We start from the raw sequence: 13,823 nt of genomic DNA on the forward strand, positions 1-13,823 counted from the left end.
AATCAAATTTATTTAATAACTAAAGCATAATGAGAAGTACAAAGTTTATTTTACTTTTTATGAAATGGTGAAAACTGGGATAGGGCAGAAATAATGGTAGTAAATATAATACAAATTAAGTATGAATTGTTATATGATGATATAGTGGATATTTGTGTTGGGAAAGGTGGAGGTTCCCTTCATTTGTTATGAGGTAATATAAAACAAAATGATGCATTAATAATATTTTCAGGCTATTTTATTGTCTTTAATGAACTGCTTGACATTTTACAAATCTTCAGAGTTACCATTTTACTGTCAATACCGTATTATTTATAATAAATACACTGAAACATGAAAAGACACTTCTGATAAAAATACAAAAGATAGAAACATCAATACTAGGTCTGGAATGGAAGGACAGTGAAACCTTTTTTATAACACTGGTGTGGATGAACAGAGATAACTGTAAACCGAACCATGTTATATCAGGCTTTTACTATATGATACAATTATGATTTCGGGAACATTATTTGACCCATGGTATGTCCTGAACTATGTAATAATGAGCCATATTGTAAGAGAGTTCTATCACATACAATGATTTGAAAATGATTGCCAAAGCAAGGAACTGGTTTTTTTTCTGAGAATTTGGTGAGCTTCATGCTTTATTGTGCATTAAAAAAGGGTCTAATCCCCCATTCAACTTCAAAAATGTTGTAAAAATATATTTTATAAAGGCTCAAGATCATAATATGTATCAAAATGATACATATTACTGTGCTTATTAAATGAATCCATCAGTTAATTGAGGGATAGTTTACTTTTTAAAGATATACCTTAAGTATGTACAAAGGTTACATAAATGTTAACAATTTGTGACCAAAATTAATTAGTTTTTAATTTGCAAAAATCCCTGGAGATTTTCAATTTAAAAATTTAAGAAAGTTGTAAGTATCACATGTGGGATTGGCTTTTTGTCATTTGGAGTAAGAAAGGGTAGATGGCTTCAGGCTTGGTTTTTTTTTTTATTTTGTTTTTTAACAGGAAAGTATGGATTGTTCTCAAATGAGAAATTACAAAGTTTTGATCAATAAAAGGAATAAACCACCAAGATCTTTAGAAAGAATAAACTGCCAACATTCAAACCCAGACCAGAATGTAGTAGGTACCAAAAAAATATATATAAATGTATCTCCAAAACAGATAGTCTTTCAAGAAAAGCCCTTGAGGTAATTCTCCTCATTGCCCTTACAAACAAATGAACAATCTGAGTGACTGTCTGCCTGGTATAATCCTTTCAAAAAAACTCAGGCCCTGACCTGAGTTCACTCAGACAGCCTTATGTTGATACTTTGAAGCAACATTCTGTAGCTAAAATGGGAAATTAGACTTTTTGGCTAAAAAAAAGGAAAAATAATTCTGTTCAAATGATTGAAAAGGTGCTATGTTTTTTCTGTATAATTTTTAGCTTCATTCCAACATGAACAATCTGTCAACATTTATTAGATCAGTAAAAATAAGCACAAAGAAAATAAGAAAGGAGCGTTAAATATTACCTACATGGAAAATTCACTGTTCCAACATGAAACATTAGATTCTGTGTTTTTAAAAATCAGCTTTAAGAAAGAAAGAAAGAAAATTTCCAGTTGAGTGACGATATTTTGGCTAACAGAAAAAAATGTGTACTTTTTGGATTTTGTTATGTTCTTCTGACAAAATGTATCTGTATTAAAGGCACTTCAGCATAGTATTAACTCCTTGACCTTTTCCATGCCATAACCATTTAAGCCACTTCAATGCATCTTCTAAATGGGTGAAAATGATGAATATTCACTTATTGTACATCTTAGTCCACTCTAAAAATTATGCTTAAGGATTATCCAAGGTAATTAACTCTTGAATTGGTTGGAACAATTAATATCTATGATAAAAAAAAACAGATATCAAATGTGTGGCAAGAGCTTTAAGTTATTCAGGCAAATACATCAGAATAAAATTGTTATCAGAAAGTTGTTTCACAAGTAGAGATGTATCTGGAAATATGTCATTCTGGGACATGAGCTAACGTTACATATTTCATTTCAATCTATCATTTTATTAAAGGTCCTTATACATTCTACCACACTCTTTTATTTTGTTGGTTAGAGGAAAAGGAATTCCAAATATTTTATTTTCTCAGAGAATGAAAAAAGAAAGAGGTCAGTTTGTGGTACTTGACACAGATCATCTAATTTTATGATGGTTGACAACTGAATTGAAAGAGCTTAGGCTAGCTATAAAACAGTTCTATCACACTGAAGGATAAATCTTTTCAAATAATGAAAGGCATATAGATACGTTACTTCTAAAATGGTAATTTCATTTTTTAAAAATGTATTTTAGGTTTTTGATGATTCAAGATGAAAGTTTCTCTACTTTTATGAAATTTATATTTTTTCTAAGCATCTTTGATGAATACCAACTAAAAATTTTGAATAGATAACAATTTTTTTTTTTGGTGAGACAATTGGGGTTAAGTGACTTACCCAGAGTCACACAGCTAGTGAATGTTATGTGTCTGATGTTGGATTTGAACTTAGGCCTTCCTGACTCCAGGGCCAGTGCTCTATCCACTGTGCCACCAAGCTGCCCCCAGATAACTAGTATTTTGAAGATATTTTTAGAGTATGTGGAAAACTGCATCATTTTTCTGCTAGCCAAGATACAATATCCCATCTGAGAAAATTAACTTTACCACAATATTTCAAAAGTTTATTTTCTTCTTTTAAATGAAATTTTAAGTTAAATTTGTAGTATTCATGAAAAGTTTTTTCATTGATTGAGACTATAACTTGACAACCTCACTATGGCTGAGTTTGAAGGAGCTTAAATAATACATTCTTTCAGAAACTGATTTTTAGCATTAATGAAATAAACATGTTATAAGAAAATAAAATTTGAAACTGCTTGGGTTGGGTGAAAAGAAAATTCCTTGACATTTACCTCAATTCACTTATCAAGAGAAAAAGATAAAAAATAATCATAATTATTATTTTCAATTATCAGAATACAGGGCATTTTCCTCTCTAAGCAATTCTACCAAGTAACCACCGGCCCAATTTAGGTGAGTTAGGGGTGGGATTATTTTGAGGAATAATACACTATACATGCTGCAAATCACACTAAAGAAAAATTCTGTTTCACTTTTACTCTAGAATAATATCAGTCCAAAACATCTATCAAGTTATTTTAAAGCATAAGCAGAGAACAAGGTGATAAGACTCTGGGCATTTCACAAGATTGCAGAAGGGAATATTTTAAAATGTCATTCCAGGCAAGGGCAACATTTTGGGAATCACTTTAGGAGCACACATTTGTCAGCCTCGGCAAAATGCCTGCAATACAAATACATTGAGGCTATTTTGTAATTTGAACTTCCTCATCACTAATAAAAGAAGAAAACAATTAGAGAGTAAAACAGATTGGCAACAAAGCTTTCCTCAGTGGTTTTCTCTGAGTAGCAAATTATATTGTACACTTTACCATCTGCTACTCCTTTTGAAGTCAAAGCTGCAGTTCTTACCTTGAACATACACCTAAGAAATAGCTCAGCTACTCTTTACGGAATTCACATTCCATTTTACAAGACTTAAGACAGCTCAGGAGCTTCCAGGGAAAGTTAATGGGTTAATTTATGGGAATGAGTGGCCTTTCCTCTCTCTTCTTCCAGATATTAGTTTTACTATCTTTTTTAGCCAATGCAATTCTGCCCCTTTTTTTGGTGGGGGACATATTGGCTTCCAAATCTTCAGCTGTGCTTTTTCTTCTTGGTGACTCTTCCACAGGCTGTTCCATGATAGTCCCACTCCCTCCATCTAGAATGTGCCTTAAAGCTGGATCCTCAGGGGAACAAACAGTGGTTCCGCTTTCACTGCTGCTGAGATCCAAATCTTCTAAATAAAGGATCTTAGGTTGATGCAGGCTTTTAATGAATGTTTTCTCCCTCTCAAGTTTTCTACTGGAGTGAAGTTCATTCATGTCCACTCCAGAGTCCAGACTGGTGTCATTACTTTGGGTTCTTCTGCCCTTTTTCAGATCTATAAAGGAATGCCTTACTTGAGCAATTGGCTTTCCATCCAGAGAAACAAACCAGGCTCTGGGGTGTGGTGAGGGCTTTCCTTTGGACAGCTCTAATAGTGTCTGCTCTGAAATGCCTTGAAGTTCAGATGAAAATGGAGTCATCACAACAGCTTCATTCAGTGTCCCTGGAACAGAGACTGACTCTAATAAGCTATTGGAATACCGACTCCAGTCTGAAGTTTGGGATGGTAAGCTTTGTTGAACTTCAGGTGTAATTTTCTCCTCTCTTGTGGCAGGTGGCTGCAAATGAGAATGCACTGGCATTTTGGGTAATGTCTGGGTATAGTTTTCCCGGTTTACTGGCTCCATCAGTTGGCCATAGACTACCTGTCCCTTTCTGGGCAAAGTGGCTGACTTAGCAGAATGCAGCTGTTCTGGAGAGTGAAAAAGGTCAGATGTTTGAAGGATGGCAATTGGCTGGCTATAGATATGCATCAGTTGTTCCGGTATATGAGAAAGTCCATACATTTCTTCATTTACTGAAAGATACCTGTTTTGCTCTTGAGTATCACCTGTAGATGGAGAGACATTGCTATTACTGTGTTTTGGCTGCACTATCTGTCTGGATGCAGCATTGTGCTCTAATGACTGGCTTGAGTTTCTTGAATGACTTTTGTGATTGGCTGACAGAAATGAAACTTCTTCATTGTAGATTTTAAAACTGTCCCGAGTTTTCACTGTAGGGACTCTGTCTTCAGGTTCTGACTTTGTAGAATCCTTTTTGCGAGGATTGTATGGGGAATTCTTAGAGTGGTACAACTGCAATCTGTCCTCAGCTTTTAATGAACTCTTCAATGAACTTATATGGTTTATGTGACTTGTTGATGTAGTCTGGTCCTTCTTAAGGACCTCAAGTCTAGTGGCATTTCTTTCCCTTTTTTGTGATCCACCACATTTATCCCTATTTTGAAAGAAAACACAAATAATTGTTTAGAAGTAATCAAGCAAAAAACCTGCTATTTAAATGAGAATCTTCAAAATAATATCCAGAGAAAAATCAAGCATATTTGGAATATATCTATTTCATATTAGAAAATCATGCATTAAGGAACCAATGTATTCATTATATTTCTGGTTTTGCCAAAGGTCCACATTTACTAACATATCAAACATGCTGAAAGCAAAATGAGCAGTTTTACAAAGAATTGTTCAAAATAATGTTTTTTTCTGGGTGTTTATTAATGCTCACATGCATTAATCAATTTTATTCTTACCTGCAATAACAAAGAAGAACAGCAAAAAAGCCAATGAGAATGACAACTGTACCTCCCAATATGGCTGTCAGAAATACCGTGTGGTAGGCAGTGATATCCTTGGAGACTTCACTTACAAGTGAACCTAAAATATTCAATATAAATATACTCATGCAAAAATGATTTTAACAATAAAATATTCATTTAGCACCAATTTCTCAACTATACTCTCTCCTCTGACCTTAAACACTTGATATAAAGTTTCTCATCTAACTTTTCTATTTAATCTCTCACTATCTTCATTTCTTCCCTATTGTTTAGAAATAACAAAACGGCACAGTGACATGCCTGTGTCAGTGTAAAAATTGTACTAAGGTAATATTTAATATGCATTCACTTAAGTCAGACCGTAGAAGGAATGTTCTATCCACCCACTGCCCCAATGTGTGCCATCTTCATAGAGGCCCATAAATGACTATCATTCAGAGATCTTATGAAAGGAAACAAAGATGATAAAAATCACTTTGCTTTTCAAGGCAATTGATCAGGTATAGTCTAGTCACTCTAGGTACTCAGATAAGGTTAAGAATGATTACTCTGAGCACATAAATAAACCTCAAGTGCTAACCAAATTTGAGGGGGTTAATACCATCACCTCACCAGTCAGTCAGTCAGTCAGTCAATAAGCATTTATTTATTGAGCACCTACTATTTGCCAGGCAATGTGTTAAGTGCTAGAGAAAGAACATCCCTTAGGAGGCAGATTCTTCATAGAGGAAGGAGGAAAGGAACAAGCATTTATTAAGCACCTACTATTTGTCACGTTCTGTGCTAAGTGCTTTACAAATCTCGTCTCATTTTACCCTTACAGCAGCCCTGGTAGCTAGGTGTTCTTATGATTCCCATTTTACAAATGAAGAAACTGAGGCAGACAGAGTCACACAGGTAGTAAGTGTCTGAGACTGAACTGAAATTCAGGTCATCCTGACTCTAGACCCAGCACTCTATCCATTGTACTGCCTGGCTGTCACCAATATTTATCCAAACCAAGGTAAAGCCACATAAACTCCTCTGTACTGCAAATGCTTATCCAGGTCAAGTGCTACAGAATAGTGGATTTATTAATGATTAAGCAAAATCTAGGGGTGGAAAAAAGAGGGAAATATGACACTTATAAGGAACACATCTCTTGGCCTCTCCTCTGCTATTGTTCTTAATTACAAAATCAAGGTAGCAGCTCAGTTTGTTTCTATAGCATCAAGGCTATTCTGCTTCCACAGGATCCCTAGCCATTTAAGGAAGTGATGCAGAGGTGCTCTAGTCCAAGATCCAGATAGGAAAGCAGTGGTCAGAAACTGCTTGCATAATGAAGAGGAAAGTAGGTAAAAGGTAGGCAATGAACATAGAAAGAAAGGATACAAGCAAGTAAGTAGAAAAATGAAAATGCATTTCATGTTCATACTAGTCAGCTCCAGTTCCCCAGTGAAGAGAAAATTGGTCTTTCTTCATTCAATACTTATTAAATTTACTTACTTATTAAATTACATTTTTCCCTAAGAAAGACCACCTACCCTTGAAACTTATTTTAGCCTAGTTTATTATATTTAACACTTATTTTCAGTTTCAAGAAAATTTCTAATTCTAGTAAAAGACAGAATTTACTGACTTTTAAACTATTAGTGTAAATATAACTAAAGTGATATTGCACACATGAGCACTTATGCTAGTATTGGACTGATTTTCATCAATTCAGTTATTGGTCTGAGTGTTTAAAGTAAATACATCACGACATATGTTCTTAGAACTAAAAGGGACCTTAGATATCATCTAATTATAAAAGCCTTCACTTCACAGAGAAGGAAAAGGCCCTGAAAACACTGGTAAATTTCCCAAGGTTATACACCTGGTTAGTAGCTTAGCCAAGGCCAGAGTCCAGCTTGCCTTACTCCTCCAAGTTCTTTTCACTAGATTATGCTGAATGTAGAAGGAAAGTATAATAAAATAGTGAGGGAAAAGCCCCAATTTGAAAATCAGCATTTACATACAGGCTCTGATGCCTACCAGATATATGATATTGGGCCAGTCAGATCACCCCTCTGGTCCTCTTAGTCCTGGCAAGCATAAAATGAAGCAATTGGATTTACTGATTCCTAAGGTTTCTTGTAAGCCTCAATCCTAGTGGGGTAGGTTGAGTATCCTCTTACTACTAGTGATCTGCACATAGCAGGCATTTGATAAATGTTTATTGAATTGCTGAACAGAAATGACTTTTTAAATGACAAGCAAGTTAACATGAATTAAAAGGAAATCTTTTGCTTCTATTCATACTGCTTAAACTCCCACATCATCCCACAAGGGATAAGCTGATAACTACATTTAAAAAATGAATACTAAAATAGAACATTCACCTACTTCAGAATGATACTATATCTTCTATAATTCATAAATTCATCTTCTTTAAACTGATTATTTTAAATCTGTTTTTAGTTAGTTTCATAGTTGTCTACAAGCCTTGACTATTCCTCATAGTACTTGTATTAAAAATTAAATGTCTTGGACTTGGACCAGTAGTGATATCAAATGAAATATTAATTGTTCTTTTCATCAATATTTCATTACACTGGCTAATTAGGATTTGTGTATGGCCAGACAGCTGGGTTATTTTGCATAAATAAATACCAAAGAGAAATACCTCCCGGGTTTGGATTAAATAGCTCTTTTAAAATGCTGACTTCAAATGATGAAAAGAAAGAATATACCTTTTGATTCCATTAGGTTAATGGACAAATCTCAACAATTGGGCTGATAACTGTTGGCTTCACAAAACAATGTTTTTGATTTTGGTGGGGATTTTCTTTTAGTAGAGATTATGTCTTAGTTGTAATGAGCTGAATCTTTTATCTTAGTGCTCTTCCTTCTCTATGGAAACAATGTCAATATACATTGAGTAAAAATAAAACAGAATTCTTATTTTAAAAAAAAATTATAGAAGATCCAAGGAAAGCCCCCTACATAACAGATTATAAAATAATTATATGGTAGAATGCCTTAGAGATAAACGAAAAATCTTGGGGGTTTTTCTAACTGTAACAATTTTTAAATTTGTTGTACTCCTTTTTGTCACATAAGCAGATCTGAATGTGAGAAGTATTTTTTTTACTTTTAGAATTCATAACTAAGTGAAATCTTCTTAAGACAGATGCCACAAAAGAGTGACCAAAAGTGGAACAGGCAGCCTTAGAAGGAACAAATACCCCATTGCTGGAGTTCTTCAAGCAGAGATTGTATTATTGTTACTGTTTTATAACTATTTCTATTAATAATAATAATTTCTATTAATAATAAACTACTTGACTGAGGTCAGACAGGTAGTTGGTAGTCAACCAAAGGCTAGAACCAGGTCTGCTTCCAATTCCTCTATACCATGATGATTTTTTTAATGTACAAATTACACTGAGTTTACTACATCATATTATGTTCAAACTAAGATATTTGTTTCACCTGGAAACAAACAATCTTTAAAATGTGGCTTATTCATGAAGATTCACTAACAAGGAACAACCAACTTAGACAAGTATAAAAATGTTTTGTTAGCATTGAATTCCTCTTTGCTTTTTTAAGTATTACCTCTGGTTCCAGGAAGTGGTGCTGCAATCCAGTAGCCTAAATGTGGAGCCATATATGTCCATACTAAATGGTCATTAAATTGCTTGACCATTCCCAAGCCACGATTTGCCCAAGCACCTGGAAAAGAAACCAAATAATCCCTAATCAGGCAGAATTCAGTTTCAAAACCTTTTACTTTTAAAGCATCTCTTTCTACATACAATAGTTACACATATTTTAGGGTTAGTAGAATACATTTTCTGATATCTAGGATTAAATACATGTCAATTCAATATATCAAAATATTTTTTCAAAGAATATTCTGAAAAATTAGAACTACACAAAATGAGATTGGGAGCATAGCCCCTAATTTGAAAAATTTACCCTTGGACAGAAGACATAACTAGGCTTTGTGGGAAAGCATTGGGGACTTTTAGCTATGCCCCCCCCAAATCCTAATTTATCACCTAAATATTTAAATTATAGTTATGGAGCTAATATAGTTATAGATCGTAGAAGCCATCAAGTCCAACTCCTTCATTTTGCAGAAAATAAAACTGAGGCATAGAGGGGTTAAGTGACCCTAAGGGTCACAGAACTTGAAAGTATCTGAGACAGAATTTGAACTCAGGTCTTTCTGACTCCAGTTTCCATGCTTTGTACACAAATGCCACTTAACTGCCTATATTTGATCATGGTTAGACCAGCCAATGGATGTTTTTGGAGATTGCAATAAGCTGTACCTTGATGTCTTAAGAGTGGTGATTTGTCCCCTTGGTGCAGAGTATATATCTAAAATACTCTAGATATTTGTCTAAAGATCTTAAATTTACTTTTTGTTTCATTCTGGTAAGTATATAAATTCTTTAAGGAGATATCTTTCTAAGGCCACCTATAGCCAATGATGTTTTGCTATGTTAAAGTGAGAATTATGTGTTTATATATATATATATATATATATATGCATATTTTTTCCTCCATAAAACTAAGTGATAAAGGGAGATGGGAGGCTAGTAATTTTTGAGGGAATAACAGATATGGAAAATAAAATGTTTTTCTTATATATCATGTTATATATTCACAGCATTTAGTAAAAATATATGCTCAATAAATAGCTGTTTTTGTGAAATGAATAGTTTGCCATAATATTCCCTAATCAATTTACAAAACACTATAACAGCCTAAAATTCTTATTATATACTGAAAATATGATAAAATGCATAATATTACTGAAATGTCATGCTCTAACATAATGTGTTTTAAAAGATATTCAATGCTTCATATTTCTCAACCTTTAGAGTCCACATACCAGTTTTCATATCAAATGTCCAAGCAGGTAGAGCATCCCCTGCCTTTGCAGTGTTTGGGTCTACAAGAGGGAGGGTAATTTGAATAGAGCCATCCACATTTAGTTCTTTTCCACCAGAATATATAGCCACACATATTGCAGCAAGAGGAGTCAATTCAATGCTTTTAAAACCTACAACAAAACAAAACAAAAAACTTTTTTTTTTGCTTCAGAGTATCAAACATACAGTCTGTGTTAAGGTGCTGTGGATAAGCAAAGTGAAGAACCAAAACATCAGATCCTTCTAATTTGTAAAAAGCTTTGTTTTTATCCCAAATAAGTACATACAGACCCAACATTTATCCTTTTGTTAGAGGAGCATGTATGCATTTACATTATTACATTGCAATTAAAATGTTAAATTGTGAAATTCAGTAATTTAAAAAAAAATTTTTTAAAAATCTGATAAACCTCTCTCTGACATACTGCATCTTTGACCATTTTACTATCCATAAAATTGATATTAGTATATACAGAGATTTAAAAATCTAAAAAGGAATTAACAAAACATTTGCCAATATAGTAGTGACATTCTACTGTGTCAGCAGTTTTTTGATATTTTATCATAATGATACCTCTTAAAACTTTGGAAGATACATATTAGTTCTATATAGTACGTAGAAAATAAGTTTTCCCTCATTATTCTCCTTTAATCACTCACACTGTCAAGTAGAATAAAACTATGTACTTCAAATACTAAAAATAAATTATGTGATGTGATTCTTGAAAAAGAGAAAATTTTCAAGTACCTGCATAATTAGAGATGTCTATTCAGAGGCACCTTATACAGAAAACTCATTTATCTTAAATAGAAATTAACTTCCATTTTCTCACAGAGCCAGAACTCTCTAAATTTAACTACTTTAGTAAAAATCACAGAAAACATATGTAAAATAGTATTTACAGTTTCCTAATATGAAATAATGCATTTTCTTTTTTTAGCTCAACTCTTGCCTCTTTTATTCAAAAAGAAAGAAATGAAGTTTTGAATGTCCATAACATTGACAATTGTCTATGAGGAAAACTACCAATCACAAGCTAGAAAAAAAAAACAATAATGAAGCAGATTTGATTTTTTTAAAAAGAGAAATGAAAACAAATATAAAATGTGATCTAGCCTACTCGCATTGTCATACATTTTAATATTTGGGAAAGTGAAGTATCTGGATCTAGGAAGTCATCCCTCCTTTTCCATCTTTGTTATATCTAGACAGGGCTTTCATGCTCTCACTTAAGCATAGCCTAGGGAGACTGCCTTACCACAATTCTCAGGCTATAACCAACCAGCTAAAGCGGATGCAAAGAGGAATAGAATAGAGGAAGAAGAAAAGGAAAAGTGACAAGTAGGTACACAAAGAGAAAAGAAGTGAAAGAAAAAAAGGCTACATATACAGCAATATGTCTCCAAAGTGTATAAAAGTAAGCAGATAAGTCAATAGTGATATTCATTCATTTGCCTTTATTCAGTATTAAGTACTGGGACTTTTCCCCCCATGCCTTTGGTAGCTCCACCCCTTTCAGGTACTTTACATGCCAATCTCTAAACTCCCTGAAGGTTATATTACCTCCAAAACTAATTTCCTTATTTCACTAATTCACTTGGTCTGTACATCTGGTTGAACTATCTTTATTTTCTTTAGTGTAACTGTTAGTACCGTATTTGAGCTCAAGCATGGTAGAATATTATCCTTGCTAGTAAAAACAGTTTGTTATAATAACCTTTGCTAAGCTTTTCCATTTTCTTCTGTTTGTTATTCTTTCTCAATATTTTGCTTTAAATGTCTTTGAGATGATTCTGCTCAGTGAGTCTCATGCCAAGCTTGCTTTAAACTACTTTTACTCTCCACTGCTTCTATATGCTTTATGAGATTATACTTCTCATAATTATCCATCATCCTTCTTTATAAGATTTTAAAAACAAGTTTATGTTGTAAACCAGTTTTGTCTTTGGCTGACGTCTCTCTGCATACAAGAGAATCAAGTATTTGATTTTTTTTGAGTAAGTGAAAGTTTTACCATGATTTACTCTAAAATATTACAGTCCATGAATCTCAATTATATATAAACAAAACATTTCACTGTCTTATGAGATTTTACTGTCATTGTAACAACAGCAAAGTTTGAAATTATTTCTATAGATCCATTGTCTCAACAATGCTATTTTCCCCCATCATTGTAGACTGCAAACCGTTTTTGTCTTTTCATCCTATGTGATTCCTGACCATGTATTTCTATAGGAACTTCATCAAGGATTTAACCAAAATGTTGGAGGCCTTCATGAAAGTCTTTTTGAAAGTAATTCATTATTTATTTTTAACCTTCTTTTCTTCATTCACTTTCTTTTTCATGGTGCTCTTTGGGCACAAAAAAGTACACTGGAAGTGAAATTCACATTAATTTCAGATGGAACTATAGTGAGTGCTGTAGGGAGCCAATTACACTTTTAGATAAAAGGAAGGCTGACAAAGACAACTTGATAATAGATAAAGAATTCAAGGTTATATGAATGACTCAACTTCAAATATGTGTCGAAGCACCACATCTCTACATTTACTCAAAAGTGTGACATGCTTATGTCTTTATAATAGATTTAAATCCAATGACAAGACTAAGAATAACACTGAATACCTGATTTATTAAGAAGAATTCCCGTCGTGTAAAGAAAATTGTCTACTTTCAGAAACTGTTGTAGCACTGTAAGATAGCCCGTGACATTACTAATATGATGGCTGCTGGGAAGTTTAATTAAACCCTTTGGAAACTGTACACTTGGTTGAGATTTGGCATCTGGAAAATAAATTTGTTTTATTTAGCAAACAATGAAATTAAGTAAACAAACCATTGGATTGGAAATAAATATAAAATAATGACATGGATTAGTATTTGTACTATAAATCATTCTTCTCTAAAATTTCTTTCCTTTTTGTAGAATTAGGAAAGCAATAACAAGTGCCTTCTGAAAAGCGGTATAGAGAAATAATCTTTCCTAAGTGCTAATTCAATCCAACTGCACATGTCAGTGCTTTCTGGAGTAAATGAAGGTAACTTGCAGTTTGGGAGTAGTTGGGCCAGGAATTGGATTTTCATCAGTGTTGAGAATTCACAGTGTAGGGAAAAAAAACCCTCTTTCCCATGCAGATTGTCGATTTGTCTGTAATTTATAGTGTTGGAGAATTACCTGGGAGTACTTAGAGATAAAGTAGCTTATCCATGGTCCCAGAGCTAGTATATGTTAAGGGTAGTACTTGAATCCAGGTCTTTTGACTCCAACGTTGACCCTTTCTCCACTACCACATATTGCTTCTCTGATTTGTACTTATGACCTATCAATAACTAGTGTTATGTTGGCTTTTGTAGTTATGACTTCCCTGAGACCCAGGTCACTTCATTGTAGAAGGTTTATTCTTCTTTGGAAGCAGTATGGTACAATGAAGAGAGGGTTGGCCTCGGAATTAGAAAGATCTAGTTTCAATTCCTGCCTTTGACACACTAGCTGTATAATCATGGATAACTCACTTACTTTTTCAGGGTCCCAGGCAACTGGCTAAATCTATAAATAATAGAGAAGTCACCCA

General features: G+C 33.6%; 1 protein-coding gene across 1 annotated transcript in view; it reads right to left on the reverse strand.

The window, feature by feature from the left end:
* Positions 1-220: 220 nt before the first annotated feature.
* Positions 221-13,823, reverse strand: part of FAM171B (family with sequence similarity 171 member B) — a 77,790-nt gene continuing 64,187 nt past the window's right edge. The window contains exons 4-8 of the mRNA XM_020977551.2: positions 12,877-13,035; positions 10,210-10,380; positions 8,922-9,038; positions 5,316-5,439; positions 221-5,002 (exon numbers count right to left, since the gene is read on the reverse strand). Of these exons, the coding sequence (XP_020833210.1) occupies positions 3,649-5,002; positions 5,316-5,439; positions 8,922-9,038; positions 10,210-10,380; positions 12,877-13,035 (1,925 nt within the window). The 3' untranslated portion in view covers positions 221-3,648. The remainder of the gene's footprint in view (positions 5,003-5,315; positions 5,440-8,921; positions 9,039-10,209; positions 10,381-12,876; positions 13,036-13,823) is intronic.

Source organism: Phascolarctos cinereus, unplaced genomic scaffold (assembly GCF_003287225.1).
Source record: "Phascolarctos cinereus isolate Bilbo 61053 unplaced genomic scaffold, phaCin_HiC Scaffold_726;HRSCAF=1367, whole genome shotgun sequence".
Classification (NCBI taxonomy): domain Eukaryota; kingdom Metazoa; phylum Chordata; class Mammalia; order Diprotodontia; family Phascolarctidae; genus Phascolarctos; species Phascolarctos cinereus.